Source organism: Amblyomma americanum, chromosome 2, assembly GCF_052857255.1.
Source record: "Amblyomma americanum isolate KBUSLIRL-KWMA chromosome 2, ASM5285725v1, whole genome shotgun sequence".
Classification (NCBI taxonomy): Eukaryota; Metazoa; Arthropoda; class Arachnida; order Ixodida; family Ixodidae; genus Amblyomma; species Amblyomma americanum.
In genome coordinates this window covers 34,894,359-34,921,830 of record NC_135498.1, presented here as the reverse complement: position 1 = coordinate 34,921,830, position 27,472 = coordinate 34,894,359, and the positions used below count along the sequence as shown (strand labels likewise).

At 44.9% G+C, this 27,472-nt stretch overlaps 1 protein-coding gene across 1 annotated transcript; it reads left to right on the top strand.

The window, feature by feature from the left end:
* The first annotated feature begins 4,454 nt into the window (after nt 1-4,454).
* On the top strand, nt 4,455-26,185 carry LOC144119614 (uncharacterized). Its single transcript, XM_077652188.1, has 14 exons — nt 4,455-4,478; nt 6,284-6,392; nt 9,266-9,321; nt 10,696-10,788; nt 10,875-10,950; nt 12,374-12,435; nt 13,814-13,888; nt 14,289-14,379; nt 15,146-15,222; nt 16,488-16,562; nt 19,063-19,135; nt 22,875-22,963; nt 23,710-23,787; nt 25,948-26,185. Exons 1-14 carry the CDS (start codon nt 4,455-4,457, stop codon nt 26,074-26,076), a joined length of 1,107 nt encoding a protein of 368 aa, XP_077508314.1. The 3' UTR covers nt 26,077-26,185.
* The last annotated feature ends 1,287 nt before the right edge of the window (nt 26,186-27,472 follow it).

Genomic DNA, 27,472 nt, shown 5'->3' with positions numbered 1-27,472 from the left:
CTCCTCGACCAGCCCTGCTGGACTAGCATCACTGGATAAGGTTCTAGCATAAGGTTCTATTCACCATAATCAGGTCGCAGCCCAGGCCCGGCTATACAATTGCACTCACACGCGCATTTTTTTTTTATCTGATGGAGAATCGCGCGGCACCAGGATTGGAACCGCGGTCCCCTTGCACGGGAAGTGAATGCTCTACCTCTGCGAAATTGCTGCTGAGCTCAGTATAATATACGGCCCCTTTATTCACACCAGGACCTGAAACAATTACCGCAAGTGGAAACTTTCCAAGACGCGCCTATCAACAACCACATGTGGGTTGGCCGTGAGAGAGATAATCTATGGAAAAGCAGACGAACTGCTTGGAGGTCGTTAAGCGTGATGAGCTTAACAGTCCACTTGTCGGATGCGAAAAAAGTTCATATTCCGAATATCTTTGTTGATGGCGTGAGGTAGACGCCGCGAAAACATCTGTAAGAAGTAGGGGGCTGCAGGCAGCACAGTTATCTCGACTCGAGGCGGTGCTTCGTGACAGGCTCATGCCGCGCCGCGGTCCGCCAATGTTCCAGTTATCAAAAAACAACCAGAGTTCGCAGCGCAAAAAGACACAACGGCTAACGCAGTGTGAATACGGCTCTTAACAAGTACACAGGTTCTGCTGCGCTTTACTGCTCTTGTCATTTCTATTGATTTACACTGAAGCTGATTTTGTTGCATTTCTCGAAAGCTAAGGAAACACAGCTGCAGTAAAGGGAGAGAAAGAGAGGATGAAAGAACGAAAAGGTTGACCAGGACGGGATCTGGTTGGCGGGACAACACGAAGTATACGCTGAAAAAAAAAGAAAAAAAAAGGAAATGACAGAGTTCAAAATATGTGAACATTGATACCGCTGCAAAGACAACGTGAAATTTCTACAGACAACACTGCCGTGACGAGAGCTCGGGACGAGACGTGACGAGAGCGAAGTAACCAGAACAAGAAATGCCTCAAGGGGACATTGCTCAATAGCGACCAACGGCGTCACGAAGTGGGAGGAAAGAAACAGTAGCACTTAGAAACACTAGAAGGGATGCAAGAAGCAAGAGCCTCACTGGCCGCCAATTTACATTGTTCGTGTTTTTTTTCTTGACAGTGGTCCATTGACACGCTTGAAATCTATCAGGTTAGTTATGAGCTAACATTTCTTGCCAGAGCTAGCAACAGCAGCAAAACAGAAGAAAGAAGCAGTCTTTTTGAGTGTCTCTAGAAATATAAAAACACTAGGTTGGCGCGGATCAGGTTGGTGACAGTTCGGCGGACGTTTGCGAGATGTGTAATTAAAGCTGAGGTAAGAGACTTGGCGTGTTGTCCAGCGGGAGAATTACTTTTGAATTCTGTACGGACATAACATGCGTCCGTCGTATACGCGAGACAAATGATAGCTAAGCGAAAATACTGAAACGTGTATTCACCATGAAAAAAACACCCTCCACCTATTTTGCCCTCATAAAGAGAACCTCAAAACAAATCCGCCCGGCTTCCGCCATCACCAGCCTCGACTGCCTCCGTTGCTGTCGCGTCTGTGGCAAATGTAAGGAATGCTTCACTAAAGATTCATTATTAAGTAGGGCTTATCTTCTTTCCGGACCGAATGAGCGACAGCAGGACGTTCTCAACGTGAATCTCTCTTTCGCATCATAATTTGCAGCACTTTTTCTGAGCTCGCCGGTAGCATCTGCCAGTACAGATGGAGAAGGAAAAGGAACTGGAGAATACCAAGACGAGAACTGGAACAGCACTGAGAGTGAGATAACATCGGCGGCCACTCCAGAGCCGTGCAATATTCCGCGCATCGATGTTGGACGAGACGTAAGGAGGCAGCCAGTTTTATTCCGTACTTCTTGGTATCACCCGCTACTACTAACAGCTTGGGCAGGTCTCTATTGTAGTTGAAGTATAAAAGTATAAAGAGGTAGTTCTGAGCTAGTGCAAGGCCGAGGATGTTTATGTGCCTGCTCTTAAAAGGCCATTAACATTTCGTATAATTGGGTGGCGAAGGGTCACTGTACACTGTAATGTCAACGTTTTTTTAGCTTTGTTTTCACAGTTAGGGAAACTCAGCTACAATGTGTGCGTGATGTAGCGACTGCCCAAGCATCTCGCCGGTTTTAAGTGAAAAAGGTGTCAATGAACTGCAGGATCTGATCTCAAGGATTTGATGCAGTTGCAAAGTGAGCAAATAAGCATGACATACGACATATGGCTAGAGGTAAAGACAGCCGAGCCACATACTATAGACTCGAACTGAGGACTGTTGAGCCAGTGGCCGGATGCTGTCCACATGCCTTAGCACACATTTTTATCACATAGAAACAGGCCGACTAGGCAGACAATTATGAACGTGTGACGGTTTACCTAACTATTCGCCATATTGCGATCCTGCAGTAAACGCTTCATCGCGTAGCTAGTATGTTCATCCAGAGTGACTAAGATATATGGCCGTTCACGAAGTGCCACTGCATGAAAGCCTTACTTGCGTTGCACATATCGGGTGCTCACTTCGAAAGCTGCTCTTTAGAGCAAAATGCTTGCAGGAACAAACTACCAACCACCGTGAACATCAGTAAATTTTAAAGCGCGCTAATTATCTAAGCAAGGAACTAAAAGCTACAGATTCGGTTTTACTTGCCAATGTCTTAAGGTTAATGCAAATGGCAAGTTCTTAGCCACGGACTCGACAATGACGTCTCAGTTTTTGAAACTAAGAAAAAGTAAGTCTCTAAAGCCCTGCAGCGCAAAGTAATGTGGTACTTTTTCCGTGCGCAAAACAGAAACAGAGCTCATGACGTGCGCAGGCAGTTTATTGCAAATGCATCATCCTCTGGTGACGCTATGGCGCGCATTTCGAATAATCTGCCCTACTGCACCACGGCACGCACTTTAATTTCTTTGCTGCCAAAAAACGACGGCCACGTAGCTGGAGATGACTGTCCTTTTTCTACGTACGTATGTATGTATGTATGTATGTATGTATGTATGTATGTATGTATGTATGTATGTATGTATGTATGTATGTATGTATGTATGTATGTATGTATGTATGTATGTATGTATGTATGTATGTATGTATGCATGCATGCATGTATGTATGTATGTATGTATGTATGTATGTATGTATGTATGTATGTATGTATGTATGTATGTATGTATGTATGTATGTATGTATGTATGTATGTATGTATGTATGTATGTATGTATGTATGTATGTATGTATGTATGTATGTATGTATGTATGTATGTATGTATGTATGTATGTATGTATGTATGTATGTATGTATGTATGTATGTATGTATGTATGTATGTATGTATGTATGTAAAACAAAGTGCACGCCACGGTGCAACAGCGCAGATAGTTTGAAATGGGCTCCGCAGTCACCACAGGACGTTGAGATTGTAATAAACTTGCTGCACACCCCCCTGTTTATGAGCGTATATTGAACGACAGAAAGCGCCACATTTCCTCGCCCTGCGAGGCTTTAGCGAACAACTTTTTCTTCGTTAGTTGATACGGCGTCGCCTTGTCCGCGGCTAAGAACTTGCCATTGGCCGTAACCACTAGACAGTGCTGAAAAAGAAATGACTGGTAGCTTTTTAGTTTTCAGTTAGGTAATTACAACTTTTTTTAATTTACTGACGGCTGCCGCGGCTGGCAGTTTGTTCCTGAGAAAAAGAACTTTTATTTGCGATTTTTAATGCTGTCATTTCAAACAGTGGTACAGTTTCATGATCATAAAAATGCATCACGACACTGGGGAGGCTTTTCTAAACGCAGGGGATCGACTGCCGCATAATGTACCGTCGACGTCCAAGTCAGAGATAAACAGAACGTAAATCCTGACACAAAGCAAACCAGCGATCATTGTTTTCGCGTGGATAAACTGGCCAAAATCTGCAGAACTTTGCGCAAACAGCTCATTAGCGCTCAGCCATGTATTTACAGATATACTCGCATAATAGGCGCATGTATACGTATAGGAACAGTCAGGAACCGCTATGTACTCTCAGGATTGCGTCACAAAACTGTGCGTGGACCATTCGTTCTCCGTTTCAAGTTTTTTTTTCTATGTTCATTTTGCTCAAATACTTGTCACAGCGAAAGAGACAGGCCCCGTCGTGCTCAGGATAAGAGCACGCATGTCATCCAGTCCCTTTCTTGTGCACTTTTTTTTTGCTACGAAGGTGACGGTGGCGGAGAGATGTACGTGCCAAGCAGAAGCCCCGTTGTATCCAGAAGACTATGAAGAATACGAGGACGACGACGACATGACTGTCGTTGTGCAGCGAAGCAACAACGAGGCAAATGCATCAGATGTCGTGGATACAGAGAGCGAACTTGTGAATGTCACTGCAGGCTCTCCCATAAATGCGACCGCGCCAACAACGCAACCAAGCGGAACTTCTGAGAGAAATGGCATGATGAGCGACGGGACACCTTGCCTGGTAAGAAACGAACAGAACAAACATACAAAAAGAATATTTGCTTTGCTTTTGCTTTATGGGGGTTTAACGTCCCAAAGCGACTCAGGCTATGAGGGACGCCGCAGTGAAGGGCTCCGGAAATTTCGACCACCTGGGGTTCTTTAACGTGCACAGACATCGCACAGCACACGGGCCTCTAGAATTTCGCCTCCATCGAAATTCGACCGCCGCGGCCGGGATCGAACCCGCGTCTTTCGGGCCAGCAGCCGAACGCCATAACCACTCAGCCACCGCGGCGGCCAAAATAATATTTGCAACTGATCATCGACCCTTCGGGATCCCTACATTTAAATTTAGAAATGGGCGCAGAGAAATGAAATAAGCGTAAAATAAAGACAATAAAATCACTAGGCCAAATATTGGCAGCATATATTAATTTTACACTGCTTGTGCAGAGATTGCGGGTAGAGCTGGAGAGTTCTGTCCATAGCGGGAACCCGTGACCGAGAACGCATTTGGGATCTGTGCAAATTTGGTTGGGGTTTATTTACTTCATTTTTTATGCATGCGGTTTTTTGGGTGCTTGCTTCATTTATTTTTGGATGCGTGGGTGTGCTACATCACTAGTCCTTTTTTTTTTTGCTGACATTTACTGAGATCGGTTTCAGGGTACAAAAAAAAAAAGGATACGTGTAGCATTCAGAACACAGAAGAAAGTGCGAAATTCTAGCAGCTATTATTCATTGCGTCAGGCTAGCCAGCAACATTCCTCAGGTCATGGAACGTGTCGGTTGCTATAGTTTTGTGTCATTATACCCACTTCATTAACGTGAAGCTCGACACAACGATCCAATTATGAGTCGTCTTGTGCTTGGAAGCTTCATGTTCCTGAAAGAGCAAATCTACCACGGTTAGACGGTTACAACGATACAATAAAAACCAAAAGCTTCACTGAAATTATTACACATTATGACCTTGAAACGTTTCACGTTGGTATACTGCCGAAATCAGATTGAAATACCTGTATTTAATACGCGCTAACGCAATGCGAGTTGGCAATTTCAATTACATTTTTTTATTGCGACAGAAATGTAACTGAAATTGCTACCCTCCGCAATTCTAGTGCAAGCTCACGTTTTTATAACAAAAAAGTGACCCATTAATGTCGGTCGCTTACGACACATTTTAGACTTTTATTCTGGAATCATCGGCGACTGGAATACATGACCTAGGTAAATTGTCATAAGTTACTATTAGATTAGCGTTTATTCATAACTTGAAATTTCGAGTTTACGATTGTGTCCTTTCAGTTTATCTTCATTACTGCTTTTTACGTCTTATTTTGTCATTTGTACTTTGCGTTCAGAAGTGCATAGATTCAAATAAATATGCACCATTGTTAAAGTAATCGATGACAAAAATTGAACTTTCTTTGCTTTTTCATCTTTTTAAAGCGCAGTCTGACTAAAACATTTCCGCATTCATGTGCAATACTTGCAATATGCAATATGCGGACATTCATATTAGAAGCTCCTAGGTTTTACATAATACAGCCAAAATTCATTCTTATTCTGAAATGCAGTTGTATAGTAACGGTTTTATGATAATTTGATCAGTAATGTAAACTACAATACGTACACGCGTGTCCTTATCAGCGTATGAAATAAGGATCTCCCATAATAGCAGCAAAGTCCCATTGATACCAAAGTAAACTAATTAGCAGTTATTCTGTCCATCTATTTGGTGTACATCCATGACTCAAAAGATTAAAAATCTAGGGAAATGAACTAGTGTGAAACTAATAACTTTTGCATCTGTTCTAACAGGCTTGGAAGAAGGATTTCGAACAAAAAATAGTCGCTGGGGTCTGCAAAAAAGGAAAATGCGACAGAACTAAAACAATTACCTACACCATACCTACTACAAAACGACCTCGTGAGTGAATGCTTAACTTTGTTTGGACGCCGGCGGTTTTAGGATGTTCTTACATTTTTTTACATGAATTTAACACGCGCACTTTATGGGCACAGGGATAAAATCCTTTGTCAAAAGGCACGTCCACAGTGGAAGAGTATGAGCACGCCCTGAGGCATCGTGTGAATATAAAAACTAACACTCGTCAAAAGAAAGGAAAATGCACGGGTCCCCGAAACATCATTTATTTTAGCCAATTTTTTTTTCCCTTTTTGCGAGTGTTACTTTTTACAGCCATATTTTTTCTCGCCAGACGAGTCTTAGTCGAAATTTGTATTATTAATGCATGCGCAAAGCATTCCGAGGAGAAAAGACGCGGAGAGAACAAAAAGAAAGAAATGAATGGTTTCGTGAGAAGGACAGAACAAATGAACCGCTTGAACTGCCTTCTATAGGCATTGAAAATCGCGCGCCTCGAGTGCGCAGAAATTCTACACACTAAACAAAAGGAGTAAAAATGCAGTAAAACTGTTCTCCAGCACACTCCCTTTTACAAAAAGGGAGTGCGTTAGAGGACAGTTTACTCCCCTTTTTACTCCCATATGGGTGTATTTGCGTTTAGAGTGTATGGTTCCGTTCTCGTCACGACAATCTGGGTGAACGGTGCGGAGTTTCGTCGGTGCCACAAGGATCCTCGTTTTTTTTTTTCTCCAAAATTCGGGGGTAAATATAGGGTTAAATTTTTTCACTTCTTATTCGGACAGAAAAAGGGTCATTCAAAAGAAAGAAAGGTCCATAATTCGAGTTTCCTCGGTGGTCTTTTTTTTTAATAAAAAATAATCCACTATTCGCGCTCGACCTCTTGCGGGACCTTACATGCATTATTTTTGGCTCATTATTCTCTTAACAACTACCTTCGTGGTTCTTAAGGAGAAATCCACCGCAGTCCCTTATACTTGGCCTGCACGTCCTTGCCAAAAGATTAAATGAACATTATACTTTAGAAAAGTAACGTCTGCATTAATGGCATATAAACATATATCATTCAACCAACTATACGTAATTTAAGCCAATGACACATGCCTGGAACACTGGAACTGATGCAGAGGACATCGTGAATGTAGCAAACAAAACATTAAGTAAATTGTATTCATATTCACTCGAACCTGCATTATTAATAAATTATACTAAAGCTAAAGCTGTCATTTTACGTCCGAAATCAACCTCATGTACTATCTTTACTCTCCTGCGTATAAATGACTCCGTAATGGAATTTCGTTTGCTGTTAAATCACCTGGGATTTTCTTCCAAGGGTTTGTGCTATCGGACGACCCTGCTGATTACCTGCCCACTAAGCTTTCTCGTGTTTTAGGTATGCTGAGATGTCAGCATTTGAAACCATGACATCTAATGCGCTTACTTTACAGTTAAAACGCACTTTCCGATTTGCATTTGCGTTATTGCTATTAAGTGTGAAAAAAAACACAAATAGAGCCCTCCAAAACTACTCGTTATGCAAGAAAATGTCCTACGTGCAATTACTAATCAGCCTAATTACGCCCCCCGCTTATCCCCTTTCGCAATGTATCAAGTGATTCAAGTTAATAATATGCTCTATGCGTACGAGCTCCTCTCAACTCGCAAATCAGAAATACATAAAAACGCAAAACACTGCAAAACAAAAACATCAGAATTTCTTCCTTTCTTCTTTCACTCCCTCCTTTATCTTTTCCCTTATGGCGCGGTTCAGGTGTCCAATGATATATGAGACAGATATATACTGCGCCATTTCCTTTCCCCCAAAACCAATTATAATTATATACAGAAATAAAAGAAAACAGTCCGTCTTGTTCCGCTCTGTATCCAGAAATTCGGTTCGTACCGAGACCTCACACAGATTATGGCATAATAATTGGTTTTTTGGGGAAAGGAAATGGCGCAGTATCTGCCTCATATATCGTTGGACACCTGAACCGCGCCGTAAGGGAAGGGATAAGAGAGGGAGTGAAAGGAGAAAGGAAGAATTAGGTACCGTAGTGGAGGGCTCCGGAATAATTTCGACCACCTGGGGATCTTTAACGTGCACTGACATCGCGCAGCACACGGGCGCCTTAGCGTTCTTCCTCCATAAAAACGCAGCCGCCGCGGTCGGGTTCGAACCTGGGAACTCCGCATCAGTAGTCGAGCGCCCTAACCACTGAGCCACCGCGGCGGGTAGATTATGGCATGCAGATTATTCGTTTCAGTCTCCCACAAAAACTAAATAAATTGCGGATCATTGCAGGTTTGCGTGTATTCAAAAAAAAAGAACAGTTGGTCAGTATGATCGCTTCATGCAACAATGTTTGATGTTTCTCAGTTTATCATTTTTCGATCCATATGGCAAGCGGTGTATTGTTTGCTTTTTGTTTTCTTTTCTTTTTCTGCCACTACATGACATTCTGTTGGTGACATTTCTGTTTCCCTGCTGCCGCTGTTTATGTTTGATGGGAGCTTGGGCTTGTCAAGCCACAAAATCGTTGCTTTCTTCTCGCCTTCCTTACCGCAGTTTTGTGCTCAGTGTTTTCTTGCATATGTTTCTCGCACTTGATATAATTATGTGACTGTGCATGCCTGGTACAAATAAAGTAAACTCAAACACTTCAGGCGCTTACTCCGTTTGACAGCTCCTACTAGCCTGCGAAGTGCAGTGGCGTTGATGAAAATCCCTGCTGGTTCTGAGACAAAATGAAAAAAAAAAAGAGGTTGTGCTGTTTGGTGCAAAAAGGAGTAAGCTAAGAAGAAAAAATTAGAAAAAATTCTCGGAACTGCCAATTTGTGGCAGAGTAGTTGGTGATATGCATGGGAAGCCGCGAAGTGCATACTGATTACAGTATCTGACATTATCTTTCCAGCGTACGATCCCTTTGCATATCATTGCAAAGTGAATACGACGTTGATAAACAGCAAGGTAACAGATATGATTTTTTCACCAATTTTGCTTAGATGATGTAAATTATTTCACGGCTAAAAAATTAAGCTTGTCAAAGGATGTCTTAGAAGCAGACCAGTATATTCCGCAGGGCCGATGTCCACTGCATGCTTAGCTTGGCTTGGCTGAATAAAGCTGGGCTTATGTGGCCGATGTGTATTATATACTATCCCGATGTGTATTATATGCTAGCGAAAACCGCAAAGGAAGACCACTTCACTGCCACACTTTGATGGTTCCTATTTTCATCGATTTTCCTGTTTACTATTTTCGGTCTAGGGAGGAGGGATGGTAATGTTGTCCACACAGTTCACGGATTAACGAACAAGATGCATTTGCGTTCATTCCCGTCTATGTTGTTTTCTTAAAGTGAGGCGATAACAAGGAAAAAGAAATTAATGTCCGAGAACAGAATGCGCGTGATGTAACAGATTATACGCGTAACCAATAATATTAATACAAATAATTCGATGCAGAACAAAAGTGACGGAAGTTCGCTTTTAGATGCGTTACTGCGCTTATAAGGATACTCCAAAATGGTTCGCATTTTTAACTGATCAGGTCTGATTAATAGAATCTGACGCGCATATAAACCTTCCTCCAATTTGCTGTTCTGCCATTGGCCGATCGGCCCGCGAAGTTAAATAGGCACCCAACGAAAAGGTGTCGTTGACGGAAAGGGATAGTGGGCTAAGTCACACTAGTTACGTCTCTAATAATTTATTCGAATCTGATGCTGCATGCTCATGCATCTGACGGAGGATCTGACGCTGCAGATGCTTTCTGTTCAAATGTGAATTCACCCTCCAGTCCATAATCATCACACGAAGGCATTTTTGCTACGAAAGTCCGAGATGCGTGCAGCGGAGCCTTTCAGTCGTTGTGATACCCAACAATTCTGCGCAAAAGGATTTCTGAACGAGAAAGAGTTTATGAGCGCAATTTCTCCATGTATTGTAAGATTTCACTATACCGATCAGTATATCCGCAGTTCTCCCGTCGGCAGGGTTGAATTTTTTTTTTCTCCTATTAACGTTTCTTGCTATAGTCAAAAGCTTTCCTCTTTTGTTTTATATGGCAGTCTTAAGTGCTCTATGCCACCAATGCAAAATCTTTAAAAGAAAACTTTTGCAATGTATCGGAAGAATGGACCATTACTGTCAATATTTTATACGTACCAGCAATTTACTGTTTTTCAGTATTCGAAATTTTTCTCCGAGAATGTTGGACATAGGCTGTGTGATGACTCTGTCGTAGAAACCGGCTATTCGTCTGGTTAACCTCCCTGCTTTTCCTCCTCCTCCTCCTCCTCCTCCTCCTCCTCCTCCTCCTCCTCCTCCTCCTGCCGTGCAGCTTGAAGTGGCGCTGGGGTGCACGGCTCGCTGCATCGAGGGGAACAATGGGACCTGGAACGAGACGAGGCTGAATGACGGAAGGCTGTGCGCAGTGAGTGTCGTTAACTGAAACAGTTTCGTAGCGTTACATGAGACTATGCTGTCGATCCTTTTTTTTTCACGCTTTGGCGCCTGCAGCTCGACACGGGAAGCGGAAATGGCGACTACATCAACAGGACCGGAGTATGTCGCAATGGATCTTGCATCACTGCAGGTGTGTACACGAAATCACCGCTCGTTGCTGGTAGAACTGTAGGAGTGTCCGAAAAAAAATCCAATAAAATACGATTAGTGATGGAACCGAATAGAATACGAAGCGAATATTTTTACTAATATTCGCCACTTGTGCAATTAATTGTACACAACGAATCGTTGTGTGAAACAGCGGAGCGGCACGTAGCGGCTGCGCTTCGCTATGCCACGAGAATCTGCATTTATTTAAAATGTCTGTATGTTAACCTACTTATGCTGATATCTATGCAAATGTGTAACTGCTGTGTGCTTTGTGTAAGGAGGCTCAAACCTCGTCAAGTGGTATTTTTTTTTTCACTTTTGCTAGAGCCGCATTCCGCTTCGAAGAACAACAAAATTTCATATAACTTATGGTGTTCTGACTATTAATTGCTATCAAAAGGCACAACAATAGAGAGAGAGAGAGAGAGAGAGAGAGAGAGAGAGAGAGAGAGAGAGAGAGAGAGAGAGAGAGAGAGAGAGAGAGAGAGAGAGAGAGAGAGAGAGAGAGATGAAGCGGGATGACAAAGCAATGCCATGCCTTTTAGGAGTGAGGAGGTTTGTCTGGGACGTTCCATTAACTGAAGGTTGACATAATAGCTAGGGTCAAAGAAATTAGCGCAGCCATTGTTTCAAATTGCACATGCCGCTCTCTCTTTCAAAGTGATTCAAACCCATATCATATTTATAGGGTCCTGTTAAGCAAACACAGGAATGCATTCGGTCAATACGTACTAGACAAATTTTTGCTATGGGGTAGAAAAGAATACAACAGGATCGGAGCAGAATACCAATTGGTTATAGTTTTTATAATTATATAAGCGTTCAAGCTTTCAACTTAACGCTTCTCTTACTTAGCACGAGGCTCGCGCACCCAGCTTTAAGCGAGGGAAAACTCTTCAGAAGGGTATATGCTTGGGCTTGTTGGTTCATAACTTCAAGGTGAAAAACGTAGCGCAAAGAAACGAGGACACAGAAAGACGGACAACACACGGCGCTTACTTCCAACAATGGTTTATTTCAGAAAGAAAAAGTGGTTTTATAACGAAATCACGACCAACACGCCGTCAAACCATGTGCTAGCAAAGCTTATCAGCCAGATATGCGAGCTCTTTCGCCATCAATGATACAGAGGGGGTATCGTGATTTCGTTATAAAACCACTTTTTCTTTCTGAAATAAACCATTGTTGGAAGTAAGCGCCGTGTGTTGTCCGTCTTTCTGTGTCCTCGTTTCTTTGCGCTACGTTTTTCACCTTGAAGGAAAACTCTTGTTTTTTTTTTTGTCGAGTTTGCTGGTTAAGGTTTCGGAGAAACAGCAGGGTCTTGATTACTGCTCAGATTATGTGCATCTTATATATTTGAGTCTGCGCAATAAGCGAATAATGGAGAGAATGTGCGGTTTCAGATTTCACTCCATGGACTCATCCGAACGGGTGCATTGACGCAACTGTGAGGAGAAACGGCCGAGTGAGTAGAACTGAGGCTGCCGGAGCAGGCTGCTGCTATGTGGCGATTAATGCGACCCCCTATGATTAAACGAAACATTGCTGTGACATCACGAAAAGGATTGATTTGATCACAGTTACACAGTTCACCACTGTTACCCTTCTCTTTATCGTTGGTAGTTAAAAAAAATACAGTGCATTTAGCATAAAACTATTGTGCTCTTTCGCCGCCGGCACTGTGTTTTGTGTGTTTTGTCCCTTCCCTGTATGGCTTCGAGCCGTTGCGCTAGTTTACAAGAGGCGGTAGGGACTCGTCACTTCTCAATAAGCATGTTAGCTGAGACTTACAGACACATTAGTAGCAGGACACTGAGTAAAATGTTTATGAAACGCTCGTACATTCATTAGCCAGCCCAGTCGCAGGCCGTTTGTATACTGCAGTGGGCGTAGTCAGGCTGCTGCTGCTGCGGACGACGAATGCACAATTAAATGCTGAGTTGCTGAAACCGTGCAGCAAAAAAAGAACAAAGAGAAATAAACGAAAGAGGGAGGAAGATATAAAGGGCAGAAAAGAAAATCCTGAAATTTCTGTCCTCTTCTAAAGGGATGCGATAATAATAGCTAATTCTTTTATTAATTTCAATTATATTATTTCATCCGGCTTTCTGCGACACTCCTTTGACCCTTTGCGATGTCAGGAAGTTTACTTGTCCACAGAGGAGTCACGGATCTCCGACTTGTGCATGTTTCGAAGGAAATTTTGAGCTCATTTACTAATTATTTATTCACTTACGGAATTAACGGCTTCTCTGTACCACAGTTGCGTGCAAAATATATATAAGATGCGCAGATATTTCCGATTTTAGACGTTTTACAACTATTAGTCACAGTTTATTTAGAGCTTTCAGATAAGACGTGCTCCCGAACCTTTTTGTGACTGTGACCTCGAACTCCGTCGCTCTCCGCTGCGCGCAGAGCGACGTCTAGCGACAGCGCCTGGTTTCGAGATAGCACATGTCTGATGCTCAGACGGCACTCAAAGATGCGCAACCTCGAACCAGGCGCTGCCACTAGACGTCACTCTGCGCGCCGCGGAGAGCAGACGGCTCGGAGTTCAAGCACTCTAGACAGGTCGGTTAACGACTGTACCTTTGTTGTTGATGATGATTACGATTCTCTTCCCCGAAAAAATGTGCTTTCAGCCAGGTTCTGAAAACCAGCAAACGACTATTTCGCGATTGCTGGAACTGTTAGCAACAATAAATGCCGCCTTGTTAACTGTTAGTTTGTGTGTGCGCGCGGTTGCGTGCGTGTGTTTGACATTGTGGGGTCTACACTCTTATTCTTCGCCCCTTTTTCAGGCCAATCTTCATCTCTTTCCATATCCCTTTGTTGTACAGGTACTGGCGGTTAGGTGCACGGATTTTTGCAAAAACAACAGGACAGAAAGACTACCCAACGGAACACCTTGTTTGGTAATAAAGTTCTTCTTTTGTTGTATATTGCGAGTAAATTTGGGAACAAAAAAGAACAACCAAAAGATAAGGAAACTGGAAAACTACAGGGGATAGTGTAAGGGGCAGCGGCGTAGGTGTTCAGATTTGGGGAATTAAGTTGGAAAGCCTTGGTTAAAACACGAAGCCCAATGGTATCTAGACAAGCATTCTTTGTCCACAATTATCATTTGCATTGTTTATTGGACTGACAAAGCAATAAAGCTTCAAAAACGTAAATCTATGGTGTGACCGCAGGTTTCCGGATTAAGAATCAGCTTTGTTTCAAAATTATCACCGTCGCCTCACATTATCATGCACTTCATCGAAGAAAGTTCAAGCGCGCAATGATAATCCCTGCCTCATTTTTCGTTTTTCGCAGCTTCATCATGAACGCAGTGTAGCGGTTCCTCCCCACGTGCCCAAGGTTATTGTCGACGGCATTTGCAAGAACGGAGTGTGCATCATAACTCGTAAGTGCAGCACCTTTGTTGTGAAGTAGTTACGTCCGGAAATACCGCATAAAATTCCGAACATATCAAAGCAGGCGCAAATAAAGATATACTGAAGATACCTCATATAATTATCGTCCATAGTAAAAATCGGTTCTACGGCTCCCTCCGATTGTGTTGATGTTCGGCACCAAAGCACGCATTTATTGCTTAGAAAAGTGAATTTAAAAGTTTCCTCACCACTCAATTCACTCTCGTGACGTCAGGACCGAAAAAGACTCCGCGATCACCGTCTGAGCCGTCTGGGCGGTGCAGCCTGGCCTCAGGGATCCACGGTTGGCCTCTTCGGCGTCGCTGCAGTTTGCTTGCGAAAATGACCGGTGGTGGCGACACTTACACTTTAAGTTTATTTTTACTTTTTCTAAGTTATAAAAGCTCTGTTTGGGGGGACAAGTATCATCTTTTTCATTATGACGTGGTCATCAATCAATCGATATTGATCAACTTCATTTTGTCCTCAGTGTTACTTTAATCTGAAGCCCCCGACTGTGGCGTCTTTCAAGGCCCAAGTGCATGTCTAGCGTCTGGAGATCCCATAGCTGCGTCAAGTGATAAGTGGCATGGCGTTTTCTTTTCTTTTTCTGCATTAATGCAGAGAATAAGAAGCTCCAAGGTTCCTTATCGCGAGTTACGCGTAGGCAGTTAAGCCAGTGATGTTCGCGGTCTTTTAGTAAAACCTTCGTGCTGAAGTAAAATGTCCTATCGCTGTCCTCCTGTCTGTTTTCAGCTCCCACTGTTCCCGTAATGACATTCAGCGTTCCTGAGGAGATGTGCTCACATTTCGTTTCGCCTGTCAGTTACACGGTGAGTACATGCTCATTAGCAGCCACCCGAGCGCAACCATGGAAGCGAGCTAATGTGGATGATGATGAGTAATTACTCCTTTACTGAAACGTACTCCCCCTTCGGGGATTCCCCTAAATACACTAGGCCTTTTCATTCCAGCTTCCTATATAGACCGCTCCTGCGGACATGCGTCAAGCGTACAGTGTATATGCATGCTACACGCATTTTATCTCAGGACGGTTTCACCTATGGTGGTTCTTGTACCTGTGCTATTTCTTTCACTCGTTTCCAGAAGGTACACCAGTCCACTGTCTTCCACACTAGAAGTCACATAATTATGTGCAGCAATTAATACGTTAATAAGCGTGGAACTTATGAAGATGCTGAGGTAAAAACGAGCGAAAATATCTCGACCACGGATTTGTATGGGTGCAGCGAATATATGAAATTCTTCCTGCAAAGTTGAGCTGAAAATGGATGCAGAAGAAAAGTGATGAGGAAGTTTGTTAAATACGCCAGCAGGCATCTTTAGTTCTTCAGTACGAAATGATCAAGAATGAAGTAAGTATGCAACGAGCTACCTAATGAGTTGATTGTGCTCGTAAACGGTGGCAGAAAAAAAACAACTAACACGCCAAAGCAGACCTGTAGCCGCTTAAGTTTTATCTCCCTCCTGTTTTTTTTTTGCGACTCTTAAATTGCTCTAAAATGATCAGAAAATATTCCACCTCTTTGAAATAAGAAATGACACAATTTTCTCGTGCTTTCGTTGGTCTCAGTGACTGCCGACTTCGTTAATGTATAGTTGCATGAAGAGGCAACTCGCGATAATCCGAACTCTAAGGGGAAAGAATTTCCTTGATTTATGTGGAGCTTGAATGAAGGGAAGACTTTGTAATAATACACTACGTTCACAGTACCAACGTAGCAGTTCGAACAGGCTGGAAATTCGAATTAAGTGCGATCGAATTAACGAGAGATCATTTGTTAATAGCAGAATAAAGTGTCATATGCGGGTTCACAGATCAGAATTGGGTTTTTAGCGCTTGAAAACGCCTCGGTTTATTTGCCTCTCGATTGAGCAGCAAGCATTACTTCATTTTGTTGCAGATATGCGCGAGTAATGAACGCATCATTTGCATACAAGCTGAGAGTTTGTGCATATAGCGATCCTTATTACGAAGAAGCTCGCTACTGTCCGAGCAGTCTCAAGGCCACCCGGTGCAATCGACTTCCAGGATTGTTCAACGTCATGACTGCTTTCAACGTCTTTTCTTTTCCAGGAGAAAGTCGAGACAACATGCAGCCGACTCTGTGGAAATACATTCAAAAGCGTCAAGCGAGGCACGTATTGCGCTGTAAGTGGTTGAAAGAGTGCATCATGGGGTTGCGTACACAGTATATGCCTATCCTTAGATGCGGCACTGGCCTGTGTAAGAGGCTCCCGGGTACCAGCATATACCAAATAGCCCGTCTACCATGCGTACAGGTAGCGCCAATATGAAAGAGAACAACACATCATGAGCATTCAAATAATTCAACGACTCCGCGAGTATGAATTGAGAAACAGCCTTCTTTTACAGCGTTGTCTCTTAGGGCGAAGGTCTCCGGCCTGCGCGTAGCTGAGGCTGTCAACAACGAGCGTCTGCGACCATGTGACCATTCCGCGCACGTGGCCTGTGCCTCGTAGGTCGCGCTAAATAACACGGACTGCTGCCACGCGTCGCCACTGCGCATGCGCAGATTGGCCTGAGGGCACCATATCACGGAGGAAAAAAAAAACTCGTTTTTTTTTTCTTCAAGGGAGAGAGGGGGGTGGGACGGCGGTAGCAACAGGTGCCGTCCAACTCCTTGTAATGATGCTCAAGATAACATCAGAGTACATCCTGAAATGACACCTTTCAAAGGAACGTCGTGCACTAGCTGCACGCTGCAGGTATACGGATGGGACTCGCTGAGGGGCCTGAGTAGTTACTGTGCTTAAAAACCAACTGCGTTTTTATGGAGACAAAACGCTAAGGCACCCGTGTGCTGTGCGATGTCAGTGCATGTTAAAGATCCCCAGGTGGTCGAAATTATTCCGGAGCCCTCCACTACGGGCACCTCTTTCTTCCTTTCTTCTTTCACTCCCTCCTTTATCCATTCCCTTACGGCGCGGTTCAGGTGTCCAAAGATATATGAGACAGATACTGCGCCATTTCCTTTCCCCAAAACGAATTATTATTATCATCATCATCATCATCATCATTATTATTATTATTATTATTATTATTATTATTATTATTATTATTATTATTATTATTCACCCACACTCATGTGTGGCAGCATTCGAAGCAAACGCAACAATTCGAAAAGCACAACGTGGACCAGCTAGCGCTCGCCATCCGCACTACTACGGGGGCAGTCATCATTAATTTTTTACTTTGTTCGAAATGGTTTTAATGGTGTTGAATTAGAAGAAAATGGGGCCAAATGTGTCGTTGGTCATAAAATTCGCCCATTAGCTTGAGAATACTGATGTCACCAGACGAAAGCATTACCATTGGTTGGAGTGAAGTGACGTAACTTCGGGTAAAAGCATCATCATCTCATCATCCTGACTACACCCTCTGCAGGGCAAAGGCCTCTCCCATGTCTCTCCGATTAACCCTGTCCGTTGCCAACTGCAGCGACCCTATGCCTGCAAACTTCCTAATCTCATCCGCCCGCCTAACCTTCTGCCGCCCCCTGCTACGCTTGCCTTGGAATCCACTCCGTTACCCTTAAGCTTAAGTGTCACTGTGAATTTTTCTGTGGATGGATAATACAAACAAGACATTTTTAGTTGCATTGCAGAAACAACAGAATTCGTCCTTGTGCGCAAAATCGGTGTTCCTTTTTTTATTGCGCCTACTTCTATTAACTAGCCCAACAAGCACTGCACTGCACCTGCCGATGAAAAGTGCCCGCGGTTTCTGCTTCAGCGACTGACTATATGCAGAAGCGCGGATAAGACTGACGCAAGTGTGCTCGAGTAAGTGTCGCGTTGTGCTTAGAATAGCTTCTGCTTGGACCAGTTTGTACATCTCTCCCATTTCTAAAGCGCGAACAAAAAGTGAAGTCGAACACAAAGGGAACAAAGGCACGGAGACCAGGCGCAACCAGACTCTTCTTGCCTTAGTTCTCTCGTGTGTTCGCCTCCGCGTTTTGTCAGGACCATTCAGTGACGTGGTATGTTTCACGCAGGTAGATAGCTTCCAGGAGTGCGGACACGGTATGCGATATCTGCACGAACAGCCGAGTGCCTTGAGAAAAGAAATTAGAAGAGCCCTTACCAATTGCTTCGCTAGCAGTGCGCCACACGGAGGAAATGCACTCGAAGTGGGGAGGAGGGGGGGGGGGGGGTAGGGTTGTAACACAATTAAACCGAGTAGGACCAGCGAAAGCACTTGAGGCGTGTGGAACTCGCTGCCTCGTTTCCCTCTTCTGGGGCGAATATGTGGGAGCGAGAGCACCCCCCCCCCCCTCCCCTTCCCTCAAATTTCGAAACACACACGCACGCACGTACAACCTCTCTCACTCACTCCGCCAGAAAAGAAGAGAAGGAAAGTACAAGATCAAAACTGAAGGAAGAATTGGCCTAATATAGCTGTTATCACTTCAGAAGAAAAAAATAGAAATTGGTCTGTTCGGTTCCCCGAAAGCGGGTGTCATGATTCCGAAAAAATATACTCTACAGAACTTCTCAAGCATCTAAGCGAGCTGTGAAAGTTTCGGGCAGGCAGGGAGGATCTTGTGCTTTTGCATTCTCTATCTATACTATACCATCTATAGGTGTTAATGCATCCGTAAGCTGCGCCTAATTCTTCCCTCTTTCAGCTGAAGACGGCCGGAAGATGGGCGAGGGTGACCGAAGTCGGCCAATGCGTCGAGCAAGAGTGCGTGGATAAAGGTAGGCGTCACAGTAACCACGCGATGCGCCGAGCACGGAACCGATATCGATTTCTTTCCCAAGTTGAAAGCACGAAAAAAGTTTGATGCACTTGGGGCAGTTTCTCGGTTACGCGGCCATATACGGAGAGTTTCAGGGAGGGAGAACCATATGTTTATGAAATAGGCTTTTTGAGCTAAAGAGGTGGCTTTTGCGCCCTCGAGATACCAGTTTTGACGGACATTAGAAAATAGGTGAATCAAGTTAACGAGTAAGATGATTAATCGATTCTAATAGTTAACTTCTAGCTATTACACTCAGGAGTCTGGTCGCAATTAGGGATCTGCAACCGGTTGCCACTAACGGCAATATCACCCATATCATTTCTTAGAATGTCAAAAACGCGATTACCCTCAGCGCTGTGGTCCACAAATTATTGCCGCCACGCACGCTTCCCACGAGGCATTAGCCTTGAACGTATGGCCTTACAGTGAAGCGTAAGTGCCACGCGTGCCACCACCTGCAGACCGTAGGAACGCCACTCGCGAACCTTCCGGTGTCTGCGCGACATAGACGGCATCCTCCTCACCCTCAAGCTCAACACGTGACGTGGGCGTGTTCCCTAATGAAAGAGTGCGTGATGAGTGCCAAAGTGAACTTTTCAGGACACGCCTTCCTCGGCAGGTCGTGCCACCATCTAGGGAATTCAAGGAAGGAAAGCCATATAAAACTTGGCATCGAGTGCGGCCGAGAAGGTCCCTCTCAACGAGACTCCCGAGACCATTCTGCCAAGAAGCTCCCTTTTACTGAGAGACACTTTTAGTCGCTCCTTACGTGTACATAATGCAAATAGTTGTATAAAGTTGTCGGTCTCTTTCTCGTAACCTCCGATCTTCCTCGTCCCTTCTCCGGCCCGACCATGCTTGCTACCCTGCATCCCAACAGTGTGAAGGCTCGGGGTAGAGGAGGCAAAGTGAAGAGAAGGAAGGGGCTAGAGGAAGAGAGAGGAGGCTGAAAGAGCGCAGGGCAAGGGGAGAGAGAGAGAAAGGGCGAGTCGTTGGGAGGCGAAGGATGGCGAGAGGGAAACCGTGGTCGCCAAGCAGAGCCGAGGGGTGAGAGGGTGTACTGTGCGGCACACTATGATTGGTTCGGCCGTGCGGAGAAAGGGACACGGCATGTCACATAGTGATTGATATGGTACCCCAATACAATATTTTGGGCGAATTGGTTACGTATTTCGATATTAACAGCGCAACGACGACACAAAAGAAAGGGAGAACCTCCCTTTCTTTCCTGTCGTCGTTGTGCTGTTAATATGGAAGGTGATTGATTGACGGACTAGATTACGCCCCCCCCCCCCCCCCCCCCCCCGCCACCGTCAAGGAGAAAACTATGCTGACCCATACTCTGCCGCATGAATCGCACTGATGGTCTGTGACCCCTTTTTATGTAATGATTCACCTTCGCTGACACAGCCTGTACACTAAATGAACACGCTGCATAGATCACATTGTCGCGATGGTCAAAATAACCGGCTGGCAGCGAACGAGGGGTTCTTGTGTTCTGCCTCCAGGCTTGAACCAGTTTGCTTCGAACACGCACCAAAGCAATAGCCTAGTCGTTTGAGCCTCCACCACGCATGAAGGAGGTTCTGGGCTCGATCCCGTCGGGTACCCACCGGTGATACAACGGGTACAAGCTTTCCCCTGTCTTGGTGCTCGGATTCTTCGGGGTGAAATGCTTGGGAAATGGGTTTTTGACCCCACCTTGAGTAGACGAAAAAATTTTGTGCCATGAAGCTCTGTGACTACCGATGCCTTTGCGCAATAGAAAAAAATAATCATAATCGATTCGAGTATCCACCTCTTATGCGGGATTATTATTATTATGCGGGAGGTACGGGGTTCAAATCCCGGCGCCGCCGTGTACCCGCGGGTTTTTCAGTGAGTTGCTTTCCAACTGCTGCTCGGCTTCTCTTGAATGAAATGCAAGAAAAATGAGCCTTGGCCCCAACTCGCGTAGACCATTGACAAGTTATCCATGGCGCGCCTTGACCAAGCTGCTCCTGCTCCATAAAAACCAAATCAACGCCACAAAGAAAGTCGCTTCAAATTATAGCAGTTGTGATGGCTGCTAGCTTTTGTACTTCAAATTCATCTCTGAGGAAACGGCTCCCGCTCGTGCAGTGCTTTGACAGCGGCAAAGAAGAGGAGCCTTACTACGACGAATAAATACTTCTCTTGCCGAGGTGTACCATGCTGGCAGCCCTCCCCAGGCTGCTGCCGCACTGGTTGCCGTTTGCGGAGGGTTCTTTGCGACACCGTACAGTGCAGCCACTAATGGAAGCTTCCCTATTGAAAAATGTGCACAGGTTTGAATAGGAGACATATAGGATTATGGCACATTTCGTTTAACATTATAGGATGAAGCTTTCAAAGTGATTCAGCCTTTGAGTGACTCCTTAGCGGAGGGCTCCGTATAACTACCATTACCCGTGGTTAATTACAGTGCACTTACATCACACAGTGCATGCAAGTCGTGGGTTCGAACCCGCCCACTACGGTAGCACTTCGATGGAGGAAAAATGTGAAAATCCCGTGTACTGTGCATTGTTAGTGCCCGTTAAGAACCCCTGGTGGTCGAAATTATCCGGAGCCCTTCACTACGGCGTCCTTCATAGACTGAGCCGCTTTGGGACGTCCATCCTATAAAGCCAAACCAAATGTTCCATAATCCTACTTACTGACCCGTTCAAACCTATATACATTTTTCAGTAGGGAGGGATATATATGGACGTATCATACAAATTCCGGGACGGAGCCAACCCCTTGAAAAGGTACTGCGAATCGTCAAAACAAACGATGGGCTAATTTCCGGCGTTCAACCAATGAAGGTTGCGGAAAAGCTATCAGCTATAGCTCAAAACCACCTATTATGAGAATGACGTTTATTCGCAGTCGCAGAAACCATCGCCAATGCTGCCCTTAACCGGTTCCATTCAGCTGCCGTATGGCGGTGCAAGTTTGCCATTCAGTACGGCCGATATGTGCCCGATATCTGCGCCTCTAGATTTTGCCATCCCTGGATTGAACAGTGAGGACGAGATAACGATTTCCGCGAGTTTGTGAAGTAAGATATGACTTCCACTTTCGAGCTGGCTTGTCCGGATGTGGCCAAGAAGTTTTCTTTTTTTTTCTTGATGAAAATGAGCGTGCGGTCACATAAACCGCCTCCATTCGCGCTGCTCTCAGTAGCTGTTTTATGAGGGACGGTGTCGGGGCAACTCCTGTAATGTGTCTGGAAATACGGGCCCGAAAACCACAGGTAGCCACGATGCACAACAAAAGTCTTCGTAGCAACTTCGGTTACAATAAAAAAAGCAGTATTAATATTTTAAGCGATAGCCAACAGTTTAGCCTACCATAGTTTCACATCCTAGGCTTCAAACGTTTTCCATTAAAAAACAGCGGCGCAAGGAAATGAACCCAACACATTAGCACAAAGGCCCGTCCACTGTTCGCGACGGCATCGCTTGATCACAAGGTAAATTGATCGCTCGATCGCAGCATGGTGCGGCCATATGAGGCCTGGATATAGTTTAATGAAAAGAGCTTCATCGCCTTACTAACTGCTCACCTTAATTTGTCCTCTCCTTGCCATGTTTTTCTGCGCTTGAGAGAGCAGATGCCTTTTTGACAGATACGATTATTTAGAATAAATCTAATATGCATTTCGTGCTGTCATTTATTTATTCCTCTAGTTCCCGATAGTCCACCACCGCATGAACTGGTCAACCCTCAGTCTTTCAACTGCAAAACAGTGAATTACGTGACGGTCATACCTGCTAAGGTAAGTACGACACAGGGCAATGCTGTCGAAGGCTGTCGCAGAAAATTTTAGCGGCGACTAGACGGCATGAACTTCTGCCATCACTCGAGCAGATATTTTTTCTTGCGGTCGCCGGTCTGGTTGGAAACGAGCGACCCTAGCTTGTAGTTAAATCAATCAATCAATCAATCAATCAATCAATCAATCAATCAATCAATCAATCAATCAATCAATCAATCAACCAATCAATCAATCAATCAATCAATCAATCAATCAATCAATCAATCAATCGATCAATCAATCAAAGTTTGAAAGGTCGCTTGTGTATACATAAGAGAAAACATTGATTGTAGCCGATCTTTTTAAAACCGTGTTGCTGTCCTCGCCATGATGCAGGACTTTGTGAAGTCAGCCTCGTCCTATTTAGTCCACCGGACAGCTTTGAAGCCTTATGCTGCCTAAAAAGTGTTGCTTAATTACGGTTGCTCTTCACTTGATTTGTGGGCGGAGACACAATTTTACAGAGGTATACTGGCAACGACACGTTTTTGTTCGCAGCGTTTGTTTCTTCTGCTGTCGTGAAACCGATTACGAAGAACATGCACTGGACTAAGGGATGATGAATTCGCTTGTAAAATTCTTCGCGGGGAAGCTGGACGACACAGTCAGGTTCGGAAGGCATTGACATGTTTGCAGCTAGTGCAAGAGCGAAACGGCGTCTTCGCATTTTGTTGATGCATGTACAGTGCAAGAAAACAATGTTACAGCTCATCGTGGCGACCTCCTGCCAAGTTGAATGCGCCTACAGCAACTTTGAGAAGCGCACAGATGGTGTTAGGTGCTTGGTAAGTACTTGCTTTCAAACCTGTTACATTATACATAGCGTAAAGCAGTTGAATGTGAGGACTGTCGAACTTCACTGCTACTGACTCATTATACTCACCATTGCTTGTGTCCTTCGCAAAATGTCCTCCGTAAAGGCAGCATTCAGAATCATGAAGGTCAGTCCTCACAAGTGATCATTATTAAATAAACAAACTTCAGAAGGCTTCGAAGCGACTGCATTGACGCTATTGTACTATCGGGGACAGAAGTGCACAGGATGCGTGAGCGTTCGCAAAAAAAAAAAGTATAGCTTGCAGCGGTGTCTGTTTTATCGCCCCGTCCATTCCTGCTTGAAGGGGTGGTCGTCTGAATGCGTCCCCGGAACGGTGCTCCAATCTTTGAGCTTGATACGCGTAGCAACGCTCCGGTAGCCCGCAGCAGCGAGCTGCTGGTCGAACCGAAAAAGAAATACAGCTTGCCTGCACTGATAAGTGGCCATCTTGTCGACTCATCATGTGGGCTGCTTCTCGTACCAAACTCAAGAGCAGACGCTTCCAGACGAGCACCTCTGGCGCGCGAAATGACGCGCCATTAATTCTGGGATCACTAGGTGACTCTGGTGACGCAGCGATGCATTTGAGCCAGTGGCGTCGCGTCCCGGGCACTTCTGTCCCCGATAGCACAGGGTCCATCAAAAGTTCCCGGGCCACAGGGTCTACTGTCAAGTGCTACAGTAGGGCATGCAGTTACGATACCCCCGAAGCCCAAAATCACTATACAGCATAGGAGAAGTATCGTTCTCACCCCTGAGAAACTTGATACCTTTGTTGATATCATAGGTGGCAGGATATGCCGCAGAAAAGCAGACCCTGTGGCCTGGGAACTTTCGGCCATCTCCGTATGTCTACAAAATGCAATATTAGAGGTATTGCTTATAAATGAAATCCTCTAGAAATACCGTATACATCGCTGTTCTGTAATTTTTCTCCTGTCACTGAGCCTTGCTATAACAAAACTCTTTCGTAACGAAATAATTGATATTAATAACAAATGACTATCCCGTCGCTAACAGTGGTACGCGTGGCCCGCAGCACTATATCGCTCTAAGCGCAAAGGAGTAATAAGAGAGTCAGCCCTTTTATAAAAGGAAATGCGCAGGAGGACAGCTTACTCCCTTTTTACTCCCACACAGGTGTATTCGTTTTTATAGTGTGCTCCTCGAGAGTGGTAAAGGTCACTGGAGTAACCCCGTTGCCCACCCTCCTCGCTACACGTGGCCCGCTGCGAGCCACGTGACCAATTTTTTAACCACACATTCGTTAGCAGCAGCGCTGCGTCCTTGTGCGTGTCTTGTGTTGAACCTCTGGCAGTATAGTCGTTACAGGCGATATCAATAGAACACCTGTTAAGGATATCGATTGTGTAATAAACAACACTCGCGGACGACTCATTATTCATGTATTCCGCACTACGAGTAACGAAGATTTTTATCATTTTTTTTCTGAACGAAAAACAGCACTCAGTGCGGAATGAAACAGGATATTTTGTAGCTCTTCTTATAGAGTGTTATTGGAATATTCATGCAGAGCGCAAAAATTATGATAATGTTATAAAACGTTCTCATCTGTGGAGCCAGGAGGTATCCTTCAACTCTCTTTGTAGAGGGGATAAATTGCGGTTGTGCCAACCCTCTTCGGTGCCATTATGGTCCAGACTAGAATACTTACACAAAAAGTAACAAAAATAATGATCGCTGCTTCAAGCATTTAAATCTGTTTGAGAACATTCTTCTGTACTTTTGAAGCCCTGAACTTGAAAATGTCGCAGCAATGCTGTCTGTAGGTGTCACTTTTATTCTAACAGCGGTGACGATTGTGCGAATTTATAATCAAGTAATCTGAAAAGATGAAGTTGGTGGTAGGCCCGCACGAGAGCGGTAGGCTGTCAAGAGGCGTTACCATAATGGATGCCACCGCGGTAAGCAAGACTGCGGAAAGGGTACGCATGGGAGTACGGTGGTCAGTTTTTTATACCACTTTGCCAAACCCTTTGCCACTGCCAGCGTTTGTCCATGACACTTGGGAACGCTGGTAAACACGTGCTGAAAAAACTCTTGCGTTAGTGGAAACTCGTTTTAAATTTCACGGTTGATGATATATGGTGCTCCGTTTTCCCTGCAGCTGGAATACAATGTTCGGATGACGAAAGGGCAATCAAGAAAACAACACAAAACGTACGTAGTCGGCGTGTGCAAATCCGGCTATTGTACTCTCGGCAAGCATCCGCTGAATATTACAACTCAGGACTGACAGGTGTGCAAGTGAACCAGGGCGGAAATAAAAGATAAATGGTGGACACTGCTTCGCCTTGTTGATTTGCGCTGCACAAGCCTGCAGTCGAGCTGAATAAATATGCCGAATTATTAAAAGCGAAAGACTGACACATTGTTGAATCATCTACCATCCTACGTTTGTCCTGTCTGGTCCTCTTTTGTGTCTTGTCCCTTGAGGATTTTAAAGCGAGAGCTAATTTACTGGCCTAGTGAAGCCAAGGTCATCGGCGCCGCAACTTGACCTTGAAGTGGGAGAGCGGTGGAGGTGTGGCAGCCACGTGACATACCACGTCACTCGCCACAGCTGCAACCGCGCGCCGGCCGCCGCCTTGGCAGCTGTGGCCACGTGACTAACCACGTGACTAGCCCCCTTCACGTACTTCGTCTACGAACGTCGTTGTGGTTTTCGGCTAGCCAATACGAGAGCCCCACACTACTGACGTCACGTGTGCCTCACGATGATGAAAGGGAGAAGTGACACGAGAGACCGGCGCTAGACGTCGCCCCAAGCCGCGGAAATGAGAATTAAGGAATACATATTCCTAAATTTTTGGCTCTGTTTCGAGGGATTGTACACCGCATGAACGTTCAATAACTGCTACTTTATGTAATGCACACATATCAGAGGAACCTTCAAAACCGCCGGCAGCTGCTCGAAATGTAGTGCGCATTACATTACATCCGCACACAAGTCCCATGAACCTCCGCGGTGGCTCAGTGGTTATATGGTGCTCGGCTGCTGACCCAAAGGGCGCGGGTTCGATCCCGGCCGCGGCGGTCGCATTTCGATAGAGGCGAAATTCTAGAGACCCGTGTACTGTGCGATGTCAGTGCACGTCAAAGAACTTCAGGTGGTCGAAATTTCCGGAGCCCTTCACTGCGGCGTCCCTTATAGCCGAAGTCGCTTTCGGAGGTCAAACCCCATATATCACAAACCATCACGTCCCATCGGTCATAAACGTGGATGGGAAGGGATATGATAAGGAAGGGATATGATGGGGAAGGCCGTTCCACAGAGTTGCTTCTCCAAAAAAAAAGGGGGGGGGGGAAGTTGGTACGGGCACGTGGACGCAGAACTTGAAGCGGGTGACCGTTGCGAATGGGTCTGCGTGTTGAGGGTGCGCAGATGTATGGTTCTTGCCTTAGCGGCGAATAAAAGCACTTGTGAAACAAGACATGACTGGCAATGCGACGGCAAGCAGAAATTCAGGACAGGGACAGGGAAGGACAGGGTTAATTGGAGAGACATGGCATGACTTTGGAGTGAATAAAATGTTCCATGAGTTTTCAGGAATGGGACGATAATTAAGAGGTAAACCTGTAGTACCTGTTTTGTAGACGGGAACGACCTTCCCCACCTTCCAATCGTCTGG